General features: G+C 35.5%; 1 protein-coding gene across 2 annotated transcripts in view; it reads left to right on the forward strand.

Annotated features, from left to right (window-relative positions):
* The window catches only part of FBXL5 (F-box and leucine rich repeat protein 5), a 52,534-nt gene extending 49,498 nt beyond the window's left edge, over positions 1-3,036 (forward strand). For both annotated transcript variants that reach the window (XM_057546841.1, XM_057546840.1), the window contains exon 11: positions 2,244-3,036. In XM_057546841.1, coding sequence (XP_057402824.1) covers positions 2,244-2,320 — 77 coding nt within the window. In that variant the 3' untranslated portion in view covers positions 2,321-3,036. The remainder of the gene's footprint in view (positions 1-2,243) is intronic.
* Positions 3,037-14,005: the final 10,969 nt, after the last annotated feature.

Below are 14,005 nucleotides of genomic sequence, written 5' to 3' on the forward strand. Positions count from 1 at the left end.
GGCCACTGATTTCAGTATAAAATTTCTTCCTTACCTTTCTGTCCTTTTAAAAATAGGAGTATAGACATTTTGAAATATTGTAGGGAGTTTCAGTTTGGAATATTGTACCAAAGTCTCCATGTCTCTTTCCTCATTTTCTCCCTTTCAGAATAGAATTATATACTGAGAAAATGATAGATATGTTGTTGCAAAAGCCACCAGTCTAAGCATTTCATCACAGGGACTGTGTCAGGGCAGGGCAATGATAGTGAGGTAGGAGATTGGCTCTTGGAGAAAGGCTCTACTAGGTGATTGGCAGGCAAAGCAGTAACCAGTGTAAGGGGTGAGGAAAGGCAAGCTAAGAAGGGAAGGTGGGGAATATCATTTAAAGCTGAAAATGTATTCAAAGGGAAAACCTGGTCAGAGGTTGTCAGTGCGAGAAGATTTTCAAACCACAGGATTTCAAACCACTAGAGCATTTCTAATAAATATCTGATAATATGTACTAAGAAATTTCATTTTGATTCTTTGAATAAGATGACTAGCATTGTGTCTTATTTTAAGAGAAAGTAGTCTTAACAAAAATGCTACTTTATGAATTTTAAGTATTTGACACATTTAACTTTTCATTTTCAAAATGGAATAGATTTTAATTTTGATTAAATAAAAAATGAGCTCGTGGTAATTCAATTTTATATTTGAAATGACTTTAAACATTTATTATGGAACATTTAAAATATATAAACATAATAATATAAAGAAGCTTTATGGATCATTGGCTTCAGCAGTTATAAACCTGTGGCCAATCTTTTTTCATATACCATTGCCCATTCCCATACCTGCTCCCCGTATCCCAGGCATTACGTTACTTTAAAAGTTAAGCATAAGTATTTGAAAATGAATGAAATCATAAGCTATTGCAGTTCCACTATGCTTGTAAAGTTCATTAGTTTCTTTTCTTAAAGATACATTATTATTTCCATTAGTGAAATATATGAATGCTATACTTCATTGCTTGTATATCCTAAGAAATCAGTCCTTTGTATTTTGTATATTGCCATTTCAGGAATACAAAAAAAAAGTTAAATTCTGGTAAATAAGTGTGTTCTATGTGTTTATTTGCAAGTAGTTATTTTCTTATGTTGGTATTAGCATAATTGCCTTCTTTTGCAATGGATTGCTACTTCAAAAAACAAAACAAAGCTAATTTAACATATTTTTCTGAGTTAAAGTCTTGATATCATTCCAGGGTACTATGATTTTTCAATTATAATCCATTTGATAAAATAAATATTATTTTCTATAATAAAATTATATTTCATGTACTTTTATGGTCCTTACATACCAAAAATGGAAGTATTTTGGTTCTAATTGATGAAAGAACTAATTAACTTTGTTCATGGTGCAGACATACTGAAAGGCTTCAATATAGTTAAAATGTCTTTTTCCACATTTGCTTGCCTTTATGAAAACTGTGATTCATTCAGAGTACTTGACATTTGAATATGCGCCATGATATCTCTTTGATACTTTCTAATTCTCAGCTGTGTTCCCTAATGGATCTTTTAATCTAGTGTCTGGGTAGCATAATGTGATTGGAATAAAATGTCAGTTATTCCACAAATGTATTATTACTTTTCTTTGTAATTGAATCATAATTTTTATTATGTCTTAGATATGTTTTTAATTATAATCATTCATTACATATTTAATTCTGGAAGATAATTTCATCTAACCCTATCACATGACTTATTTTGGGTACAGATGTTAAATAACAATATGGCAAATATGTTAAGGCTATATCTACGTAGTTTATTTTTAACAAAAATTTTGAATATAATATTTATTATAATTGCACAATACTGGATTCTTTAGCTTATCTATTACAGATAAGGTTGTTTTTGCCTTAATTATATTTCTAGGAAAGATGTTCATGATACAAGAAATCCATTGTGAAGTTATCCTGGCAGTCTTGCTTCTGTGGGTTATCTCTTTTCTTCTTGGATTTTTTATTTTGTAAGATTGTTGCCAAAAAATTACTTCTTTTCATTCTTCTTTTTCATTTACCTATATTAGTTAAAGTCAAACTGCTGTTGGCGATTTTTGTGCTGAATAATTTTTTATACGCTCATTGTGGGATTTTACTTCTATGTTACAAATGTATTACTAGTTAAAAAAAAATAAGTGTTTTACTTCTTTCATTAGCAAGATTATTTTTGTGTGATAAGAAATTCCTCCTTTCACACTTTTCTGTTTTCATACAGGTCCTCATGCTGACACCGCCAGTGGATGCCAGAATTTGCAGTGTGGTTTTCGAGCCTGCTGCCGCTCTGGCGAATGACCCTTGACTTCTGACCTTTGTCTACTTCATTTAGCTGAGCAGGCTTCCTTTCATGCACTTTACTTATAGCACATTTCTTGTGTTAATCATCCCTTTTTGAGTGTGACTTGTTTTGGCCCCATTTCTTACAGCCTCGGAAATCTTAATTTACCAGTGAATTGTACAGTGTTGTTTCTCTTGCAAATCATATTTTTGTTTTAGAAAGGGATTAGGTCTTTTCATAGGGTGAGAGCAATTTTATCAGATTTCTTTTAAACTAAATATTTTGAAAAAAATGTCACTAATTCCATGCCATTTAAAGTATTTTTTAGATTATTTTGAGTTTTGAAGTTAATGGGTTATTGGTTCCCTTCATAGATAAACACTGTACCAAGCCTTGCAGATCTTTTCAGATATACATTTTTGAAGTTTTATTTTCAGAGACTGCACATTTTGGAAACCAGTCTCTTTTCCATAATGTTTCCTTTATTTGAACAATTCTCAGAGGGCCAATTCAAACATATCCACATATAAGATTCTTTAAGATTATAAAATAAATTGGCTTCTTGGTGTTAGCTCAGGGAGCCGGCACAGCACCAGTGTCTTTGTATTTGCTTTCTTCAAAGACCCCTGGTTCCCACCACTGTCCGTAAATTGTCACATTTGGGGGAGGGGTTTTTAAAAGTTCCACAGTCATTTGAAGAAATGTATAAATAAAATCTACTTTGAGGACTTTACCAAGTAATTTCTTTTGTGTTTTGATTTTGTTGTAAATCTCAATCCAGGGTTACTTTACTGTGAAATAGGACTAAATAGGTCTTTTCAACTCCCATGAAATCATGACCCTGACAAATGAATAGTTTTAGACAGATACCTGATTTTATTGAGCTGAATTGTCTTTTTGAAATTTATTGTGCAATAGTCAGAATTTGAATTTGTAAGCTTATCTTCATTGCTGTTTGAAATAATAATTGGAATGGAGACCTGTTATTCAGAAAGGCACATATTGAGTCAATTTTATGTCATGTATAATTTATGTCACAAAGAAGAGAATAGTCAGCAGCATGCCGTCTATTTTTATAAATATCTGTAAGGCTGTGGAAGAGAAGGTAATGTTGCAATTATATTCTTTGTGGTCCCAGGTATTTTTTGTTTGTTTGTTTTATTGAGGAAGAGGAAGAGTAGGAAAGATACAAACTATAGATAGACAGATTTCAGTTCAGGCTAAGAGAAAACTATTTTACACAGAGTTGTCTAAAGATGAAGGAAGAATCATTTGATGAGAAAATAAATAAGGAGAGTCACTCTGCTTTTAAATTTAACTAACATTTGAACTAAATACTGTGAGGGAAGATCACCTCTAAGGAAGGACATCTAATGACTGTGAAATTTCACCTTTCTCTAAGAGTTCTCTCATTTTGATTCCATTGCTGTTAACATTTGTGAAATATAAGATGGAACCCCTCAAGTTTCTTGTATGGAGGATAAGGCAGCTGTAGAAGCAGACCATCTTACCCTTTAAGTTTGTGTCTCTTAGCTTAAGTCCTCATGCCTCTTGTTGGCACTACTGCGCCTAGCTGCCTCCTTTAAAAGTCTGGCCTAAGCACAAAGGAAAAAACGTTCTGGATTCCCTTAGAGAACTTGAGAGGAAATCTGAGTTTAGTGAGCAGTTACAGGGTCAGAAGTTTTATTTTGTAGATTGACTGTTTTGTCGTTACTGTACTTTTATTTCCTTAAGTGTTTAATAAAGTTTATTTGAAAAGTTGACATCAGGGACTATTTCAAGAAAACAAACTAAAATAAGTCTTCTGGAGTGAGTCCTATCCAACTGCATGGTAAAATTAGTCATCTCTATAACCAGGTCCCAAGTCATCAAGGGAGTACTCAAGTTTATACTCATGTAATCAGAAAACAGTGTAATATTTGGGGAGTAAAATTTTTGATAATACTTAATGGAAAAAATCATGATTAAATGATATTTTGGGACTTGGCTTAAATGTTATTCTTCATAAATTAATTAATTTGAGCAGCTTATTTCCCAGGGGTTCCAGGTAATTGAGGTGCCCCCCTTTTGCTTTGTCCTGTGCTACTTGATATTAGAAAACCATTAAATAGGACTTGGCAGTCTTGAACCAAACTGACTTCAACATGTGAGCACATTGCATGTGGAAACTCACTGTTTTTCTACCATCCCCACTACCTCCACCCATTTCATGGGGAGATGGCATAATCTGCATTTAATTTTTAAATATTACTGCTTTTCCATTATTAAGGATAGTTAATGCTTTAAAATTTCTTCTAAATTTATTTTTCATTGAAATATAGTTGATGTACAATATTATGTTAGTTTCAAGTGTACTGCGTAATGACCTGACACTTGCATACATTATGAAATGATCACTGTGGTAAGTCTGGTAACCACCTCTACTTACATAAAGTTATTACTGTATTATTGACCATATTCCTTATGCTGTATATTACATCCCCATGACTTATTTATTATATAACAGGGTTTGTACCTCTTAATCTCCTTTACCTATTTCCCCTACCCTCCTCCCTTCTTGCAACCACTGGTTTGTTTTCTGTATCTATGGGACTGTTTTTGTTTTGTTTTTAGATTCCACATATAAGTAAAATCATGTCATATTTGTCTTTCTCTGTCTGACTTATTTCACTTAGTATCCTCTAGATCCATCCATGTTTTCTCAAGTGGCAAGATTCTTTTTTAATGGCTGAGTAATATCATATATACGTATATATATATGTATTTGTGTGTGTGTATATATATATATATATATATATATATATATATATATCAATATATATATCACCTTTATCCATTTATCTTTCCATGGACTCTCAGGTTGCTTCCATCTCGTGGCTATTATAAATAATGCAGCAGTGAACACTGGAGTGCATATAACTTTTTAAATTAGTGTTTTTGTTTTCTTTGGATAAATACTCAGAAGTGAAATTGCTGACAGTTCAATTTTTAATTTTTTGAGGATTCTCCATACTGTTCTGCATAGGGGCTGCACCAATTTGCAGTCCCACCAGTAGTGCATGAGGGTTCGCTTTTCTCCACATCTTTACCAACCCTTGTTATTTGTTGTCTTTTTGTTGGCAGCCATTCTGACAGGTGTGAGGTGGTTATCTCATTGTGGTTTTGATTTGCATTTCCCTGGTAATTAATGATGTTGAGCATATTTTTATGTGTCTGTTGGCCATCAGTATGTCTTCTTTGGAAAAATGTCTATTCAGGTCTGCTGCCCATTTTTTAATCTGGTTGTCTGTTTTTTTGATGTCAAGCTGTATGAGTTCTTTGTATATTTTGGATATTAACCCTTTGTCAAATATACCATTTGCAAATATCTTCTCCCATTCAGTAGGCTGCCTTTTTGTTTTGCTGAGAGTTCTTTTTGTTTTTTTGCATGCAAAAGCTCTTTAGTTTGATGTAGCCCCATTTGCTTATTTTTGCTTTTATTGCCCTTGCCTGAGGAGATATATCCAAGCTATTGGTAAGACCAGTGTCAAAGAGCATACTGCCTGTGTTTTCTTCTGGGAGTTTTATGGTTTTGGGTCCTTACATTTAAGTCTTTAATCCTTTTTGAGTTTATTTTTGTATTTGTTGTGAGAAAGTAGTCCAGTTTGATTCTTTTTTAATGTAGCTCTCCAGTTTTCCCAATACTGTTTATTGAAGAGGATGTCTTTTTCCCATTTATATTCTTGCCTCCTTTGTCATAGATTAATTGATCATATAAGTGTGAATTTACTTCTGGACTCTATTCTGTTCCATTGATCTGTGTGTCTGTTTTTTATGCCAGCACCATACTGTTTTGATTACTGTAGCTTTGTAGTATGGTTTGAAATCAGGAAGCCTGATACCTCCAGCTTTGTTCTTCTTTCTCATGATTGTTTTGGCTGTTCAAGGTCTTTTGTGTTTCCATTCAATTTTAGGATTATTTGTTTAGTTTTGTGAGAAATGCTATTGGTATTTTGATAGAGAGAGATAGCATTGAATATGTAGATTCCCTTGAATAGTATGGTCATTTTAACAATATTAATTCCTCCAATTCATGAGTCTGGTATATCTTTCTATTTGTGTTTTCTTCAGTTTCTTTCATCAGTGTCTTATAGTTTTCCAAGCTGTACCCACCTTAAATGGATGTTGAATTTTGTCAAAAACTTTTTCTGCATCTCTTGAGGTGATCATATGATTTTTATTGAGTTTCTTAAGGTTATCACATTCATTGATTTGCAGATACTGAATCATCCTTGCATCCCTGGGATAAATTCCACTTGATCATGGTGTATGATTCTTTTAATGTATTGTTGAATTTGGTTTGCTAATACTTTCTTGAGGATTTTTGCATCTATGTTCATCAGTGACATTGGCCTGTCATTTTCTTTTGCACGTGTTGTCTTTCGTTTTGGTATCAGGGTGATGCTGTCCTTGTAGAATGAGTTTGGAAGCATTTTTTTCCTCTGCAGTTTTTTGGAATAGTTTGAGAAGGATGGATGTTAACTCCTTTTTAAATTTTTGGTGGAATTCACCAGTGAAGCCATCTGATCCTGGACTTCTGTTTGCTGGGAGTTTTTTTGGTTACTGATTCAATTTCATTACTGGTAATTGGTGTGTTCATATTTTCTGTTTCTTCCTAATTTAGTCATGGGAGATTGTACATTTCTAGGAATTTATTCCATTTCTTCTAGGTTGTCCATTTTATTGGCATATAATTGTTCTCAATATAATCTCTTACGATTCTTTGTGTTCCTGTGCTGTTAGCTATAACCTCTCATCTTTCATTTTTTATTTTATTTGGACTCTCTTTTTATGTTGATGAGTCTGGCTAAAGGTTTATCAATTTTGTTTACCTTTCAAAGAACCAACTCTTAGTTTCATTGATCTTTTCTATTGTTTTTTAGTCTCTGTCTCATTTATTTTCCTCTGATCATTATTATTTCTTCCTTTCTGCTAACTTTGGGTTTTGTTTGTTCTTCTTTTTCTAGTTCCTTTGGATATAAGGTTAAATTTTTATTTGAGATTTTTCTTGTTTCCTGAGGTGGGCTTGTATTGCTATAATCTTCCCTCTTAGAACTGCTTTTGCTGAGTTCCATAGACACTGGATCATTGTGTTTCCATTTTCACTTGTCTCCAGGTATTTTTTAAATTTCTTTTTTGATTTCTTCAGTGATCCATTGGATATTTAATAGCATATTGTTTAGCCTCCATGTGCTTGTGTGGGGTTTTTTTTTTTTTTTTTAGGTAGTTGATTTTTAGTCTTACAGCATTGTAGTTGGAAAGGATGCTTGATATGATTTCAGTCTTCTTAAATTTACTGAAACTTGTTTTGTGGCCTAGCACGTGATCTGTCCTGGAGAATGTTCCATGTGCACTTGAAAAGAATGTGTGTCATGCTGCTTTTGGATAGTATGTTCTCTATATATTTAAAATCCATCTAGTGTAATGTATCATTTAAGACCAGTGTTTCCTTATTGCTTTTCTGTCTGGATGATCTGTTCATTGATGTAAGTGGGGTGTTAAAGGTTCCTTCTATTACTATGTTACTGTCAGTTTCTCCCTTTATGTTTGTTAATATTTGCTTCACATTGTTAGGTGCTCCTTTGTTGGCTGCATATATATTTATAGCTGTTATGTCATCTTGTTGGATTGACCCCTTTTATCATTGTGTAATATCCTTCTTTGTTTCTTGTTATAGTCTTTGTTTTAAAGTCTATTTTGTCTGATATAAGTGTTGCTAACCTGTCTTTCTTTTCATTTCCATTCACATGGAGTACCTTATTATGTCCACTCACTTTCAGTCTGTGTGTGTATTTAGGTCTGAAATAAGTCTCTTACAGGCAGCATATATATGGTTACTTTTTTGTTTGTTTATTTTTAAAAATCTCTTCAGCCACTCTAAGTCTTTTGAGTGGAGTCCATTTACATTTAAAGTAATTGTTGATAGGTAACGTACTTTTTGCCATTTTGTTAATTGTTTTCTGGTTGTTTTGGTAGTTTGTTTTGTTCCTTTTTTTCTTTTGTCTTCTTCCCTTGTGACTTGATGACTATCTTTAGTGTTATGTTTGGATCCCTTTCTCTTATTGTGTGTATTGATTAGAGGTTTTTGGTTTTAGGTTACCATGAGGTAGGTAGGAAGATACATAGATAGGTATATGTGATTATTTAATGTTGATCTTTTTTAGTTTGAATGCATTCTAACAACCCTGCATTTTTACCTCCCTCTCTACATTTAATGTTTTGATATCATATTTTACATCTTTTTGTTTTGTGTATTTTTTGACTACTTATTGTGGATATAGATAATTTTACTACTTTTGTTTTTTAATTTTACTACTAGCTTTATAAGTGGTTGATATACTACCTTATGGTATATTTGCTTTTATTGATGAGACTTTTGCTTTTGTAATTTTCATATTTCTAGTTGTGGCCTTTTATTTTTTCCACTTAGGGAAGTCCTTTTAACATTTCTTGTAAAGCTGTTTTAGTGGTACTGAAGTCTTTTTAGTTTTTGCTTATCTGTAAAGTTCTTTATCTCTCCTTCAAATCTGAATGATAGTCTTGCCAGATAGAATATTCTTGGTTTAAAGTTTTTTTTTTTTTTCCATCAGTTCTCTCCCTTCTGGCCTACAGGGTTTCTGCTGAAAAGTCAGCTCTTAGTCTTATGGGAGGTCCCTTGTATGTATATAGTTGTTTATCTCTTGCTGCTTTTAATATTCTCTCTATCTTTAATTTTTTGCTGTTTTAATTATAATGTGTCTTGGTGTGGACCTCTTTGAGTTCATATTCTTTGAGACTCTCTGTTTCCTGGAACTGAATGTCTGTTTATTTTCCCAAGTTAGGGAAGCTTTCAGCTGTTATTTCTTCAAATAAGTTCTCTGCCCCTTTCTCTTCTCCTTCTGGGACCCCTATAATGTGAATGTTAGTGCACTTGACGTTGTCTCAGAGGTTCTTAAACTTTCTCATTTTTTTAAATTATTTTCTTTTCCAGCTTTGGTATTTCCGCTACTCTGTCTTCCAGTTCACTGACTGTTCCTCTGTATTTAATCTACTGATGATTCCTTCTAGTGTATTTTTTATTTTTATTGTATTCTTCACCTCTGTTTATTTTTTCTCTATATTTTCTAACTCTGTTAAACTTCTCACTGTGTTCGTCTATTCTTCTCCTGAGTTCGTCGAGCATCTTATGATCATTATCTTGAATTCTTTATGGGTTAGATTGCTTATTTCCACTTTGGTTTGTTCTTCTTCTGGGGTTTTGTCTTTTTTCTTCGTTTGGAATGTATTCCTCTGTCTCTTCATTTTGCCTAACTCTCTGTTTATTTCTATGTATCTAGTAGGTCACTTAGCTTTTATGATCTTGGAGAAGTGGCCGTCTGTCGGAGACATCTAATGGAGCCCAGCAGCACCCTCCCCTCTGCTCACTAGCGCTGTATATTCTAGGGGGTGTTCTCTTTGTGGGCTGTGTGGGCCCTTCTGTTGTGGTGGGGCTGACTACTTTGGGTGTGTGGTAGGTGGGGCTGGCCCCTGGCCCAGTTGGCTGCTGGTCCTTGCCTTGTGTGGTGGCTGCTGGCTCACTGGTTGTTGGGGCTGAGTCCCACAATGGCAAGCTGCGTGTCCCAGGGGGTCCTGGGGCTGGTGCTGGCTGCAGGGGCTGGGGGTACCTTGTGTTGGTGGTGGTCCAACACCAGGTGTGCTGTTAAGCCCCCTGCACTAATAGACTAGAGAGAGGACTCCAGAATGGTGCTTACCAGAACCAGTGTCCTAATGGTAGAATGAGCTCCCCAAAATGGCACCCCCAGTGTTTATGTCTGTGTGGGGAGTCCCAGTTCCCTCCTACCTCTCAGGGAGTCTCTCCAGGATCAGCAAGTTTGTCTGACCGAGATGTCTTTCAAATTACTGCTTCTTCATTGGGACTTGGAGTGATTGAGATTTTGTGTGTACCCTTTAAGAGTAGAGCCCACTTGTGTCTCACATATGCACACCCCACTGGCCTTCAAACCCAGACATTCTAGGGGCTCGTCTTCCAGGTGCAGGACCCCTGGGCTGGGGAGCCTAATGTGGGGCTTGGACCCCTTGCTCCTTGGGGAGAACCTCTGTAATTGAGATTATCTTTCCATTTGTGGGTCATCTACCCAGGGGTGTGGGTCTTGACTCTACTGTGTCTCCGACCCTCTTAGCCATCTCATTGTGGTTTTTTGTTATATCTTTAGTTGTGGACAATCTTTCTGCCAGTTGTTCTCATAGATGGTTGCTCTGTAAATAGTTGTAATTTTCCTGAGCCTGTGATAGGAGGTGAGTTCAGTGTCTTCCTATTCCACCATCTTGGCCACACCTCTGTGGATAGTTAATGGTTAATGAAACAATATATACACTTGGTTTAAATTTATATTGGGTTTTGTGATGGATTTTATGAAATATTGAAACTGTTTTTAGAATAAGAGGCAACAAGTAAAATGCCTTGTGTTACCTGACATACATCAAGTGCCACGTACTGGATAGTGTTTTAAGTACTTTAAATATACTGACTTTTAAAATCAGTACAACAATGTGGTGAAGTTGGTAATGTGATCATCCCAATCTTATATATGGGGAAAGTTAAGTAACAGGTTAAGTAACTTGCCTATGGATTACCCAGCTAGTAAGTGGCAGAACTAGTATTTCTCCAAAGCTCATGCTTTTAACCACTCAACTATCCTGTCTCTATATTGCTATATTGGTAATGACTATTATGGGTCAGACCTTGAATTCTCCTTGAAGGGTTCATAGTATAAATATCAGAGGCTTGTAAACACATAATCATAATTTGATAGGGAAAGGCATAAGGGAATAAAGATAAAAAATTTTCCTTAACTTGGTTCTTCTGTCTTTATGTTTTTTGTTTTGTTTTACTTTTAAGTGAGACTGTATTCCAGCTACATCAGTCGTTCTCAGCTTGAGGCAGTTTATCCCATAGAAGACATTTGGCAATGACTGGAAACATTCTTGGTTGTCACAACTTGGCAGAGGGGAAGAATGCAACTGGCAGCTAGTGGGTAGGTGCCAAGGATGCTGTTAAACATCCTACAAAGCCCTTCACAACAAATAATTACTTGGCCCAGAATGTCAATAGTGCCGCTACTGAGAAATCCTGTTTTACATATTTCTATTTTGTGTACATCTTTCCATGTCAGTACATACCTTTAATTCCTTTTAGTATTATCTGACTTTGGCTTCATCAGTTTGGGCTGTTGTTACAGAGTACCATAAGCTGGATGGCTTAACAAAAATTTATTTCTCACAGTTCTAGAGGCTGGTAAGTCCAGAGTCGAGGTTTCGGCAGATCTACTGTCTAATGAAGACTCTTTCTGGCTTGTGGACAGCCATCTTCTCATTGTATCCACACGTGGCATAGAGGGGAAATAAGCTCTCGCCTGTCTTTTCTTAAAGGGCACTAAATCCCATCTTGAGGACTGTATCCTTATGATCTAATTAACTCCCTAATTACCTATCTCTCTCTTTTTTTTTAATTTTATTTTTGGTTGCGCCGGGTCTTAGTTGCTGCAGGCACACTCCCTAGTTGTGGCTCGTGGGCTCCTTAGTCCTGGCTCACCAGCTCCTTTAGTTGAAGCACGTGTGCTCCTTGGTTGCAGCCAGTAGGCTCCTTAGTTGTGGCCAGTGGGCTCCTTAGTTGCAGCTCGTGGGCTCTTTAGTTGTGGCATGCAAACTCTTAGTTGCGGCATGCATGTGGGATCTAGTGCCCTGACCAGGGATCGAACCCTGCGTCCCCTGCATTGGAAGGCATATTCTTAACCACTGCGTCACCAGAGAAGCCCCTCTCTCTTTTTTTAATTGAAATATAGTTGATTTACAATATTATGTTAGTTTCAGGTACATTACAATACAGTACATTATAGGTTATTACAAGATACTGAATATAGTTCCTTGTGCTATACAGTAGGTCTTTGTTCTTCATCAGTTTTATATATAGTAGTGTATATCTGTTAATCCCATACTCCTAATTTATCCCTCCCCCACCTTCCCCTTTGGTAACCATAAGTTTGGTTTCTGTGTCTGTGAGCCTGTTTCAGTTTTGTAAATAAATTCATTTGTATTAATTTTAAGAATCCACATATAGGTGATATATAATATTTGTCTTTGACTTAGTATGATAATCTCTAGGTCAATCTATGTTGCTGCAAATGGCAATATTTCATTGTCCTTGATGGCTGAGTAATTATTCCATTGTATATGTATACACACCACATCTTCATTATCCATTCCTCTGTTGGTGGACACTTAGGTTTCTTCCATGTCTTGGCTATTGTAAATAGTGCTGCTGTGAACATTGGTGTGCATGTATCTTTTCGAGTTAAGAGTTTTAGTCTCTTCTGGGTATATGCCCAGGGGATTGAGTGGGATTGCTGGATCATATGGTAACTCTATTTTTAGTCTTTTAAGGAACCTCCAGACTGTTTTTTATAGTGGCTGCACCAATTTACAGTCCCACCAACAGTGTAGGAGGGTTCCATTTTCTCCACACCCTCTCCAGCATTTATTTGTAGACTTTTTGATGATGGCCATTCTGACCGATGTGAGGTGATATCTCATTGTAGTTTCGATTTGCATTTCTCTAATAATTAGTGATATTGAGCATCTCATGTGCCTGTTGGCCACCTGCATGTCTTCTTTGGAGAAATGTCTATTTAGGTCTTCTGCGCATTTTTTGATTGTGTTGTTTTTTTGATATTGAGTTGTATGAGCTGTTTGTATATTTTGGAAATTAAGCCCTTGTTGGTTGCGCCATTTGTAGATGTTTTCTTGCAGTCCATATGTAGTCTTTTTGTTTTGTTTATGGTTTCCTTTGCTGTGCAGAATCTTATAAGTTTGATTAGGCCCCACTTGTTTATTGTTTATTTTATTTCTTTTGCCTTGGGCGACTGATCTAAGAAAAAATTGCTGCGATTTATATCAGAGAATGTTTTGCCCTTGTTCTCTTCCAGGAGTTTTGTGGTATCACGACTTACGTTTAAGTCTAAGCCATTTTGAGTTTATTTTTGTGTATGGTGTGAGGGAGGGTTCTATATTCGTTGATTTACATGTGGCTGTCCAGCTTTCCCAGCATCCACTTGCTGAAGAGACTGTCTTTTCTCCATTGTATATTTTTGTCTCCTTTGTCAAAGATCAGTTGACCATAGGTGTATGGGTTTATTTCTGGGCTCTCTGTTCTACCTATGTGTCTTGTTTTTGTGCCAATACCATGCTGTTTTGATTACTGTAGCTTTGTAGTATTTTCTGAAGTCTGGGAGGATTACACCTCCTGCTTTGTTCAATTTCCTCAGGATTGCTTTGGCAATTCTGGATCTTTTGTGGTTCCATATAAATTTTAGGATTATTTGTTCTAGTTCTATGAAAAATGTCATGGGTAATTTGATAGGGATCACATTAAATCTGTAGATTGCTTTGGGTAGTATGGCCATTTTAACAGTACTCTTCCAATCTAAGAGCATGGGATGTCTTACTGGCAAAGAAGAAGAACATTCTAAATAGAAGGTGAGCAGGTACAAAAGCATAGAGGAATAAAGCTCATAGGGTAAGTGGGAACTCTTGAGTTGTCACAGTTGAATTTAGGGTCAAAGTGGCAGAGACATGGCAGTCTACTAAATAAAAACATTTATTTTGCATATTTTGAAAATGATAATTTT

This window comes from Balaenoptera acutorostrata, chromosome 5 (assembly GCF_949987535.1).
Source record: "Balaenoptera acutorostrata chromosome 5, mBalAcu1.1, whole genome shotgun sequence".
NCBI lineage: Eukaryota > Metazoa > Chordata > Mammalia > Artiodactyla > Balaenopteridae > Balaenoptera > Balaenoptera acutorostrata.